Here is a 12768-nt window from a genome sequence, read left to right as displayed (position 1 = left end):
GCGTTTGCTTGAAATCTTATGAAACCGCGTGTTGATGTTCCCGGCCGAAAACGAAGTCTTGCCAAACGGCGATTAACAAATTCGGCTCGATTTTGCGTCCACGTGAGCGTTATATATATATAGATAGATAGATTTGGCAAACCCCATTCATTAGCTGAGCAAAGCCTTGGATTCAATGCACCTATAAAAATATTCAATGAATGAAGCAGCCTGAAATTCATATGATGGTTTGTTGATATTTGAAAGTAGCCATTCTACAGCACTAATAAATAAGCGCAGTTTCTGTGCCCCGTGCGTTAACGTTTTATATATATGTAGATTTTTATGAATAATAATAGAAGTCTGATAGAGATTTCTTTCAAAACAAAATTGGATCTGCAATTTTACTTCACAGAACTCGGATGAGACCGTTTGTTTACAACACCACGAATATCAAGGTTTATCTTTATGCCTTTTAAAGAAAAGGCAATATTAAGTTATCTACACGCTAGTATATTATGTTTGAATATAGCTGAAAACCAGCTTCAACGCATAGAATTATTTTTCACTAGATATTAAAAATAAAGGTATTATAAGAATGATGTGAACTCATTTGAAAACAGAAGTCAAAACATTTCGTTATTTAAATTCTACTTTTGGAAATCTATAAATTGTATGGGTTTTTTACAAAATTCAGAAACATTTTGAATTTAACATGTAAACATTTTTATTTTTCTGAAAAAGTACCTACCTGAGATTTAACCATTAATCTGACGGATTCAGTTGAAAAATTATTTCTTTTTCTGTCAAAAAAAAAATGGAACAAATATTTTATGAAGTTTTTAGATACCGAAAATATGGAATAAATTTATTTGAATCATAATAAATATTCTAATTATTTTATCATCATTATGATGAGGTTTCTATAAAAAAATTTTGAATCAATGAATTCAGTTTAGAGAGGTAATAAAGATTTAATGAAAATATAGTGATGCCTACTTCCAGAGAACATGAAACATTTTACAACTCTTTCTCTAATGCAGTACAGATACAAATGAGTTTTAAGAATAAACATGCAGCTTTCTGAACTTATTAAACACATTGTAACCACAGAGATAAACATTTTAAAGTAAGGATTATATGAGAAGCATTATATACCAATTACTCTGCGAATGGCCAGAGTAATTTTTGGCCGCAGTGAAAAAAAGAAAACTAATCTATGTTTCTAAATTGAATTTTGTGAGTGCGCGTGAGCTTGATCATGAGCGTGTGTGACCAAATCCATATAGATAATTGTAATATAATCCAAATCCATATAGATAATTGTAATATAATCCAAATCCATATAGATAATTGTAATGATGACTCAATGCAATTTTTTATTCCCTGCTGGTGTTAATTTGGGAGGATTTTTCACTCAGACCTATATAGGTTGTTCCAAAAATCTGGAAGACAATTTTTAATAAGATTTTGAAGCAAATATTTTAAAATCATGCTTTATTTAAAACACATCTTCGTTTTTAATTATTCATTTTTTTTATTTGAGTACTATATCATTCCCAAGAAGAAAAATAAGTATGCAGAATCATCATCATATTTTTTGTTTGTTTGTTTTGAATTCAACTATGTTATTGTCTGCGACATTAAAGTCAAAAATAGTAAATGATCGATTGACTGATACTTTCTTTATGGCATCTAAGCCAGGCTTCATCAAACGAAGGAAAATCAAAAAACAGTATTTATCCTCCTTCTGGCATTAGCATGTCATAGTTTGTAGGGCATCGCTACATAATGCGAATTTTTATTACATAATATATTTACGATATGATATTTACAGAAAAGTATACGTTATTTGCTTTATTAACGGTTCAAAACATTTTGCACTAGCTGCATATCTTAATATCGCATGTCGCAAAATAAGAACAAAATGGTAAACTGTGATCATTTTCTTGAATCAGCGGCAACAACTGCGGAAGTAGCTGATATCATTCGAGGTTCAAAGATTTCCATTGCCATTATTTCAAATTCGCCGATATTTGATCGATAGAGTTGCCGTGATCAATTTCGGTCAATACACATGCATAAATTTCTTTGTTACTAATACAGTTCCTGTTGTTCTTTTGTTTATTACCAGCTACATTTTCTGTTCTGCATCTACATCCTCATATTCAGGGTACCTCAAGTTCTTTCAGCATCAGTAATCCTGCGTAAGGTATTTCATAATTGATACCATTGCTACTCAGCCCCTTTTAACCATAGGCAAGATAAATAGAAAAATAGATTCTGCATAGACGAAACATAAGTAGAAAAACATTCTGTATTTCTGCTCTGCTATTGGAAAACGTGTAGCAGATCAGTATGTAATGAGCATCCATCATTCATGCTATTACCATAAATTGGTATTTATGGTATTACCATAGTAATACCATAAATTGCTATTCTGATCATGGAACTGAAATTCATTTTAACAAAATTTATCCCCCTGAGCCATATAAAATAATATAAGTAACCAGTGGGAGTGGTCTCTCCAAAACTTTCTCGCATGCTCTCTGATAAAGGTTGTATCCCAGAGAACACTCTGCATAGCACTGGCGTACAATAGTTACAAAATTTTAACTTTTGATGTGAATTTAACATTCTTACTGAATATATCGTGTCATCCTTGGCGAGTTATTTGGCAATTAATCCCTGGCATGTTGTTAATAGTATCCAAAAATCGAATTTTAGTTTTAGGTATGTTTTTGTAAATCGAATGAAATAAGAATTTGACACAATACTACACCTTGTTGTCACAAAATCCCATACCAAATTTGAAATATTTAAATAATTGCATCGTTGAGTTATAGAGTTTACAGGTTTCTAACAATACAGACCGACAGATGGTCAATTCCTTATTAAATTTGGCACCAAATTTGATAGGTTTCTACAGATGTTAATTCTGTATATCGAATTTTATCTATTTAGTTGCCTCTGTTTTGCAGTTATCATGTTAAATTGTATTCGAACATCCGGACAGGCAGAATTCCTCTAACTGAATTTTGCATAAAAATTAATAGAAATCTTCAAATTTGATAAAAAAAAAAGATCATATATCAAATTTCATCCTTCTAGATGAAAGTGATGTGGATTATCGTTGTCCCAGACCGATTGTAGGACATTTATTTTTCTTTTAAATTCAGGGAGTGTCTAAAACTGGAAATTCGACAAAATTTCGAGTTCGAATATTTTAATGATTACCATACTTTTTCTAAACTACTTATACAAGAAAGTAAAAAGTTTGAAAATCGATATTTTGTTAACGTAAGATTTGCTGCTAATAAAGCACAGGGGTTGTCCAAAATAATGAAACACCTATACAAAAAGAAGTGTTTTTGCTCATAATATGGTGTGGGAGCACTTTTGGCAGTTAAAACCGTTTGAATCTTCCTTGCAAATGACATATGCAAATTCTGTATGATGGTAAGGGGGATGTTGTGCCATTCCTCATGCAGAAACTGATCTAACTTTCGAAACTGATCTAACATGAAGGGGTTTCCAAAATAATGGGAAAGCCTCATTGAAAACAGGGACTTCCATATGTGATAATATAGGACTAACTTATATAACTACCATTTCTTTATTACATCATTTCTTATAGTTTCAAAGATTGTGCTAGTGTATTTACATCATTGTCTGCTTAATTTTGTTTCGTGCGGAGCAAAAATAAGCAACTTGTCAAAGTTCCAAAAAAGGGCAGATAGTGGAGGCCTGTCTGGTCGGTACATCAGTAACCACAGTTGTTGGGGGTATCATTAGGCACCATGCCAAAGGTCATGACGATTTACGACGATCATGGCAAAATAACAACTGCTAGAATGAACTGTGGAAGGAAAACAAAACTGATTGCGAGAGACAGGCGGGCAGTAAGGTGGAATGTGACCACTAGAAGGAAGACAAAGGCAAGCGGCTGCTGAACTGAATGAATATCTACAGAACCAGTCCTAACCCAGACAGTTCGAAGGGAATTGAATAAACAAAATATTTGAGAGAGAGCTGCGATTCCAAGACGCCTTGTGACAGATGCAAATCGGAAACGGCGAGTACAGTAATACAAAGACCATATAAACTGGACTGCAAATCAATGGAAATATGTATTGTTTTCCGATTAATCCAGTTTCTCCCTATTCGCCATTGCTGGAAGGGTTTACGTGTGGCGAACTCCTTAAAAACCTACAATCCAGATTGTCTTCTTCCTACAGTGAAGCATGAGTGTAGGTGTTTTAGCAATCTATAGGCCAAGTCCTATGAACTACAGTCACCAAATTTGGCACATATACACTTTGGACAATAAAAATGAGTACTACAGAACGATTTTTTAAAATTTTAATTAATTAGAAATTAAGTTGAATTTTAGCATTTAACGCTTTAGCGATAATTTCTGAAATTATAATTGCATAAAAGTACATTTTTCACAGCTTCAAATTTTATTTATTTTCTTTTTAGTGATGCGAATTTAATCTCCATTTTTCCTGAATTTAGATATTTTTTTAAATAAACATTTTTTTTTAATAATTTCCAACAATCGATTTCAATATTGCTCTGAAATTCCGATCTTTTTCATCGATTCATCAGGCATTTAATACAGTGATTTTATTTCATTTGTGAAAGCTAAAAAAACAGGATTTCGAAGAATATGTTTTTAGTTTCAGAGACGAATAATAAAAATGTGAAATTGCAATATAGCGAAAAATTAGAAGTTAGATGGATCAGATATTTACATCTCTAATAATGTTATGGTGTCATAGGATTGGTTTTCCTTAGAAGAGTTCATGCATACAATGAACAGAACATATATAAGATAACATGTATAAATTTAAGAAAATGATTAGCAGTTTAAGGTCACTAGAGGTGATTAAATATTTCTCTACGTATTTGTGAGAATTTCTCAATTATATAAAATTTAGTTGTAAAAAATGCTAAAATAAAAATTCCGCTGTTTATTTGTGTTGTGAACAATAATGAAACATATTTTTTTAACAATTAAAACAAAACACCTTTAATGTCTGGCAATTTGGGGGAGTCACTAACATGAAGACATATTTAAACGATTTAACTGAAATTTTACAAATATCTATAGCGAATCAACTGGTCGTCGACGGTGGCTAGTAATACATAGTCTCTGCTATATTCTAAGCATCAACCTAAGCGCAAAGGGTTAAATTTAAAACCTTATTTCTTTCATTACTGTTACCTATTCTGCTTAATTTTAAATTGAAATTCTTATTAGAGATGTTTTTACATTTGAAAGAAGTATTGTACTTAGTGAAAAAGAGAATGAAATGAAAAGAGAATATTAAACTAATAAAAATGGAAAATACATACCTAGTAAAAATAGAAAATTTAGTCCTTTTTAGATTTTTTTTTCATAATAACTGGTACGAATTTACCATAAGTTAAGCTGGTTCATTCAATTTTTTAATAAGTGGACTGTATTCTTTTAAAAATCAAACGACAATTCGAAAGCCAACTTTTTATTTCATCGAGGTGCAACGACCCCGCAACGAACTCCTCAGTACGAAACTGTTTTTCAAACTGGCCCCATGTCAGCAGGGTTACAATAATTTTATCGCTGAAGCCAAGTCAGCGTAGGTTTGCTACATTCCTTACAAAAGGCGCCAACAAGGCCGTAACATTCCGCCCCGCGTTGCGTGTTTATGCAACACAAGTTACAATACAAGATTCAAAGTTATAATCCACATATACAACAAAAAAATTTTTTTTCGAGTTCAAACATGAAAATATATATAAAAAAGACATAGAAATATAAATAAGTATAAAGCATAAATGTACAATTAAATATGTAAAATTAGAAAATAAACATTTGAATATGTTCAGAATAATATACAGTTTTTTTTTATGTACAGATTAGAAAATCAAGTCTGAATGGGTAGGAGGCAAATTTTAGATATTGGTCTTTTAAAATGACCATTTTTAGTTTTGACAATTACAACACGAATTTTGCCGTTCTGTCCGGGAATAACTTGGCTTATTCTTCCAAGACACCATTTAAAAGGTGGAAGGTTATCCTCCTTTAGTATAACCCTATCATTTTCCTTAATATTATTTTTTGAAAATCGCCATTTTTTTCGGTCTTGCAAATGATTTAGATAGTCAATCGACCAGCGTTTCCAGATTTGTTCTACTATTTTTGTCAGTCTTTGCCAACGGGTTAATTTACTGTCTAGTTCATTTATTACTGAAGGCTCTGGGATAGAATTTATGGGCCTGCCTATTAAAAAATGGCCTGGAGTTAATGGTTCTAAATCCGAAGCATCGGAAGATAAAGGTGAGATAGGTCTTGAGTTTAGGATGCCTTCTATTTGAGTAATAAGAGTTAAAAACTCCTCATAAAATAATTTTGCATTAGCAACAGTTCTTTTTAGATGATGCTTGAAGGACTTAACTCCAGACTCCCAGAGTCCTCCGAAATTAGGGGCCCGAGGGGGAAGAAATTTCCAGGAGATATTTTCCATTGCCAAAAACCTTGATAAATTTTCATCAGGAAAATTAACAAGTGAAGCGAGTTTTTTCAATTCTTTGTTGGCTCCTATAAAGGTTTTACTATTATCACTAAATAAAGTTGAGCATTTCCCTCGACGTGAGAAGAATCTTTTCAAGCAAGCAATAAATGTGAGATAAAAAATAGCTACGAAAATAGCTACATACACCTTATGTAGATTACCCTTTCTTTGATTTTTGTACCTTATGAAAAATGGACCGCAAAAGTCTACACCTGTGTTAGAAAATACAGGGTTGGGATTTACTCGCTCTGGAGGTAAATTCCCCATTAATTGGTCTAAAGGAGTAGGTTTGCACCTAAAACTAGTTATACAGTTGCGCACAACCTTTCTTGCGATATTTTTGCCTCCAATGGGCCAAAATTCTTGCCGAACAAAATGTAATAATGATTGAGGTCCTGCGTGAAAGTTCCTTAAGTGATAATACTGGAAAATTAGAGTGGTAATTTTGTGCTTTTTAGGCAGTATTATCTGATGTTTATGATTATAACTAACATCTGCATGAACCAATCTACCACCTACTCTTAACAAATTATCTGCATCTAAAAAAGCATTTAAATGACTTACAGGACCCTTCTTCAAAGTTACTCCGTTTCTTAGGGCCTTTATCTCTTTATAAAATTCACTTACCTGAATAATCTCCATTAATTTCCTTTTTGCTCTTTTCAATTCACTATTTGTGATTGGACCGGTAATTTTTGTTTTATTCTTAATATTGAATAAAAACCTGCAAATAAAACTAAATACACGAATTAATTTTACATAGTCATTACTAATGGCTAAAAAATCCTCAAGAAATGAAATATTATTTACAGAAGATAAACTAATGTTTGACTGTGATTTAAGTTCAGTCAGATATTGTTCATCTGAAATTGCAGACTCATCAAGTTCAACACTAGAATAATTTTTAGAGTCCGGTAAATAGTCAGGACCACACCACCATAAGTCGTTGGTTAAGAGTTCATGAGGGTTCAAACCTCTAGATATTGCATCAGCAGGATTCAGTTGGGAAGAAATATGTTTCCACTGGAAGTTTTCTGTTAGAGTTTGTATCTTTGATACCCGAGTAGCAACAAAAGTTTTTAGTTTATATGGAGGTGTCTTTATCCAGGCAAGTGCAATTGTTGAATCTGTGTAACAGATTATTTCACGGATTCTCATCTGAAGAGAAGGACGAATTCTTTCTATCAACTGCGAGAGAAGGAGACACGCTGACAACTCCAAACGAGGGATCGAAATTACTTTAATGGGAGCGACTCTTGATTTACTGGCAATAAGTTTATTGACAGCTGTGCCATCTTCCATAATAGATTTCATGTAAACTACCGCTCCGAAAGCAGCTTCAGAAGCATCAGCATAACCTACTATAACAGTTCTTTCATAAGATTCTGTCAAGATATGTCTAGGAATTTTGAGATTTTCGATGACTTTCAAAGATGTCACAAAATTCGACCATTCTGGCTGAATTGACTGAGGGAGAGTATCTTCCCAGTTCAATTGCTGGATCCATAATTTTTGCATAAAAATTTTGGCCTTTGTGATAACAGGACCAACGAGACCTAATGGATCATATAAACGAGCGATAACAGATAATACGTCTCTTTTAGTGTAGAAAGGCTTGATCTTTAAGTCTACCTTAAAGAGAAAATAATCTTCTTTTGGTTGCCAATTCAGACCCAAAGCTTTTACTGAAGAATGTCGATCAACGAGAAAATATTGTTGGTTAGTTTCCTCAGAGCTATTATTTATGAGTTCAGAGGAATTTGAAGTCCATTTATGAAGCTCCATGCCACAAGTTTGCAGCATTTGTATCAACTGCCTTTGTAATTCCTGGGCTGCTTCTAAAGTAGCAGCACCCGAGACGAAATCGTCCATATACACGTCTGTTAGTGTAACTTGCGAAGCTAACGGAAATTTTTTCGCTTCATCGAAAGCGAGTTGCTTCAAACAACGAATGGCCAAAAATGGAGCCGATTTTGTGCCGTAAGTGACAGTGTTAAGGCGATAAGTAGTTGGAGACTCATTCATATTATCCTTCCATAATATTTTTAGGAGGTTTCTTTGCGATTCATCAATTAATATTTGACGGTACATCTTTTTAATATCTGCCGTAAATGCGTATTTATAAGTCCTAAATCTAGTCATTATCTCAAAAATATTTTCTTTCACTGCACCGGCAAGAAGCAAATCGTTTAAACTTTGTCCCGATGTACTAGGGGCACTGGCATTAAATACAACCCTTAATTTTGTGGTTGAGTTTTCAGGTTTATAAACTCCATGATGCGGCAAATAATAAGATCCTTCACAAAGGTCATTATTCACCTTTTCCATATGACCCAAACTTTCGTATTCTGCAATAAATTCCTTATATAAATTTTTCATCATGGGATTCTTATGCAATCGCTTAACTGTTTGGTTAAGTCTAACGTTGGCTAAGGCTTTAGAATCACCCAACAAACCTTCTTTCATCGGCAATTTAACTACGAATCGACCATCCTTATTTCTGGTGTGGGTTTCTTTAAAATGAGCCTCGCAAAACTCTTCTTCACTACTAAGAATAGTATTTTCTTCACTAATATTTTCCACTAACCAGAATTTTTCGATTACTTTTTCAATATTTTCATTTCGAGAAACTAAAGTACATAAATTAGTACATGGCTCCTGATTATTTGTATTTACATAGCCACCAGCGACATAACCAAATACAGTATTTTGAAATATTAATGAATTTAGAGATGAACGTATTTGTTCACCCTTGATAATTTCAAAGAAGGCTTCAGCACCCAAAAGAGCATCAATTTTGGAACTCCGTGTAAATTCTAGATCACCAAGCATAACCTGTGGAATTTCTAAATTCTCTAAATTAACATTTGTTGCCGGAACCATATCCGTAATTTTATCTATTACAAAAAAGGTTTGTGATAAAAAGAAAGATCCATTACAATTGGCTATATTTGCAACAGCCTCATATTCAATCGAAGTAGAAATTCCTCCCAATCCAGAAACCGATGTATTTATTTTTTGTTTCCGCAAATTCGCGCTGTCAGCAAACTGCTTTGTTACAAAATTTGCCTGTGAAGCACTATCTAGTATTACTCTAGCCCTCGAGAAGTGGCCATAAATATTCTGAATAAGTACTATTGCAGTTGGAAGTAGAACGCTTTTATTTTTTATGAGTAAGCAGGCAGAGGAAGTATGCTGTGAATCGGCCAAGGTCACATCTGTGGGGGATAAATCAGCCCTCGGCTCCGAAGGAATTGCTTCGGAATGAGTAACATTTTCTCCTCCGATCGAAGGTTTGTTATGTCTGTGCAAGAGATAATTATGATTACCATTGCAGATGTTACACAAGTACTTAGATTGGCGACAAAAGGCTAATTTGTGCCCTGGTTTTAAGCACAACACACAGAGGGAGAGTTTTTTAACCATATTAAAACGTTCCACAGCATTTAAATCAAGAAAACTTTTGCATTTATAGATAGGATGATTTGCTGGTAGACGACAAACAGGACACTTTGATGAAGTGTCATTTACCTTTGTTACTAAAGTACGTGGTTTAGAACTTTGGGAAATAAATTTCGATTTTGGTGACTGAACGATATTACTTTGCAAATTTTCTAAAATTTGACATCTTTTTTCAATAAATTTTATAAAGGTATCCCAATCAATTAGCTCATTTGACGTCAAAGTCATTTCAAATTGTTTACGCGATTCTTTATCCAATTTCTGCATAACAATATTAATCAACATAGCTTCACTTAGGTTATCCAAATCTAAATCCAATAATTTTAGAGCTCTTAAATGTTTATGTAGTTGATCAACTAATGATCTTAAATCTTTGGCACTTTCATTGTGCAACTTTTCAATCGAAAATATTTCATTAATGTGAGTATTAACAATAAGTCTTTTATTATCAAATCTATCTTCCAAAGCCTTCAATAAGGAATGAAATGTATCGTCATTCGATATCATTCGAGCCGCACTTCCAACTAAGCATGATTGTAAATAATAAAGCTTTTGCGACTCTGAAAGTTGTTTGTTAGAAGAAATTAACGAATCAAATTGAGCTTTAAAAATGTTCCATTCCTCAAAATTACCCGAGAATTTTGGTAATGGGATTTCTGGCAGCTTGATATTAACATCATTAGATTTATTAATTTTTGCATTCCCATTTTCATGCATGCAATTATTAAAAAGTTTTTTCAAGCTTACCTCCAATTTTAGGAGATCCGAGTCGATATCCTCGAAGCTATTTTCAATTTCCACTAAATCTTCATCTCTTTTCACAACTTTGTAGTAGTCTTGTCTTAAAAGTTCAAACTGTTGATTTAATTTACGCACTTTATCCAACTTGACTTCAATTTCTTCTATTTCAACATCCTCAAACTGCTGATCCTTTATTGACGTTAATAGTCTAGTTATTTGCGCCTTGATTCCACCACGAGTCCTATTTAACGAAGTAATGTCTTTCTCCATTATTGTTTACTATTCAAATCGAAATTTAATTAAAATTCAAACTCCGGCTCGACGGACCAAATTTTATGGTACGAATTTACCATAAGTTAAGCTGGTTCATTCAATTTTTTAATAAGTAGACTGTATTCTTTTAAAAATCAAACGACAATTCGAAAGCCAACTTTTTATTTCATCGAGGTGCAACGACCCCGCAACGAACTCCTCAGTACGAAACTGTTTTTCAAACTGACCCCATGTCAGCAGGGTTACAATAATTTTATCGCTGAAGCCAAGTCAGCGTAGGTTTGCTACATTCCTTACAAAAGGCGCCAACAAGGCCGTAACAATAACTAATTGAGAAAAAAAAGGAACTTAAAACAATTACAAAGCAATTTTAAATTTGTCGAAAAATTCTTGCTCCAAAAATTATGCAACATAGTACAGCAAATTAAATGTACTGAAATTCTTAGTTGGCCATTGAACGTAAGCATGACATACAATAATAATAATAATAATAATAACTTCCGTAAATATGCTAAAGTTTTAATTTAAATGCTATATTGATTCAGCAGAATCAAATTCTAGACATTAAAGATCATAAAAGATAACAATAAAATTTAGAACTGAGCAAATAAAAAATGCTTTAAAATGTAACAATAATTAGATTTCCAATCTTTGAATTTTTGTTCCCGCAATTACTATGATCCTTAGATAGAATTAAGAAAAATATTCTTTTATGATGTAAATAACGAAAATTATCCGAAAAGGAATGCAATATTTCGTTTTTACGTTGAATTAACAAACTATAATTTGAACTGCAGACAGTATTATTTTAACAAGAAATTTAAAGAAATAGAGAAAAAAGAAATCGAATAACTGAACGACTTTCAGCTAAAAATGTTTCTGTCAGTCAAATTTCATTGTAAATAAAAATTTTAAAAAATTCATATGAATCAAAAAAAAAAAAACTATCTCGCTGATGTTCAATAACTTGAGCAAGATAGCATTAAAGGCATTTTTGTTTCTTGGCAGACAGTAAGATAACCAGCAATGCTCATTCAAAGACAAATTCATTAATTTAGCTACAAGTACGCCTAGTTTTGAAGTAATATTCAAGTTACTTTGGAAATGGAATTTTGATCAGCAATCGAATGAATGATGCAACACTTGGATCGACGCGCGCTCTCTGCTGCACGGGAGGGGAAAGCATTGCGTCGGAATGCTTATTATGCCGCCAAACATACAATCATGGCGGTACTCCAAACAAATCAAGTTTTGAATCTGGAATAATCTCACACAGAAGCCGAAACCTTACCAACATGCCACCGTGGTCTACATAAAATATGTAATTCCTGTAATGTAATATGTAACATTATAAAAGAATTACTAATTTTAAGATTAACATTTTCATTGTCTTTGCAACTTATTTGGAATATGTTAATTCCCATTTAAGTTTAATAATCGAAAAATTCGTTGAATTTTCTTATTTTGGTGCATCAAGTATCCATATTTAATAAAAAAAAATTTATTCAAAAACAATATAAATGACATTCGCTTACATATATATAAAAAATATATAAAATTATATATATATATATATATATATATATATATATATATATATATATATATATATAAACAGTCAATTAAATTATTCATTATAAAGTAAAAGGACTTGAGAGTACCCAGTTCTTCCAAAATGCCATATCACCCTAAAAGTGGAGAAACCCTGATCCTGAAAGATATGACATGCCCTTTGTCAGATAATAGCGAATTA

At 32.5% G+C, this 12768-nt stretch overlaps 1 protein-coding gene across 1 annotated transcript; it reads right to left on the bottom strand.

Moving 5' to 3' along the window:
* Positions 1-5891: 5891 nt before the first annotated feature.
* LOC129987699 (uncharacterized) lies at positions 5892-11012 on the bottom strand. The gene is made up of 4 exons (XM_056095649.1): positions 10749-11012; positions 10244-10469; positions 7350-10153; positions 5892-7244 (listed from the first exon to the last, which is right to left on the bottom strand). The coding sequence occupies exons 1-4, from the start codon at positions 11010-11012 to the stop codon at positions 5892-5894; spliced, it is 4647 nt and encodes a 1548-aa protein (XP_055951624.1).
* Between the last annotated feature and the right edge of the window lie 1756 nt (positions 11013-12768).

Source organism: Argiope bruennichi, chromosome 10 (assembly GCF_947563725.1).
Source record: "Argiope bruennichi chromosome 10, qqArgBrue1.1, whole genome shotgun sequence".
Taxonomy (NCBI): Eukaryota; Metazoa; Arthropoda; class Arachnida; order Araneae; family Araneidae; genus Argiope; species Argiope bruennichi.
The sequence above is the reverse complement of the archived record's forward strand: the minus strand, read 5'-3'. Positions and strand labels throughout refer to the sequence as shown.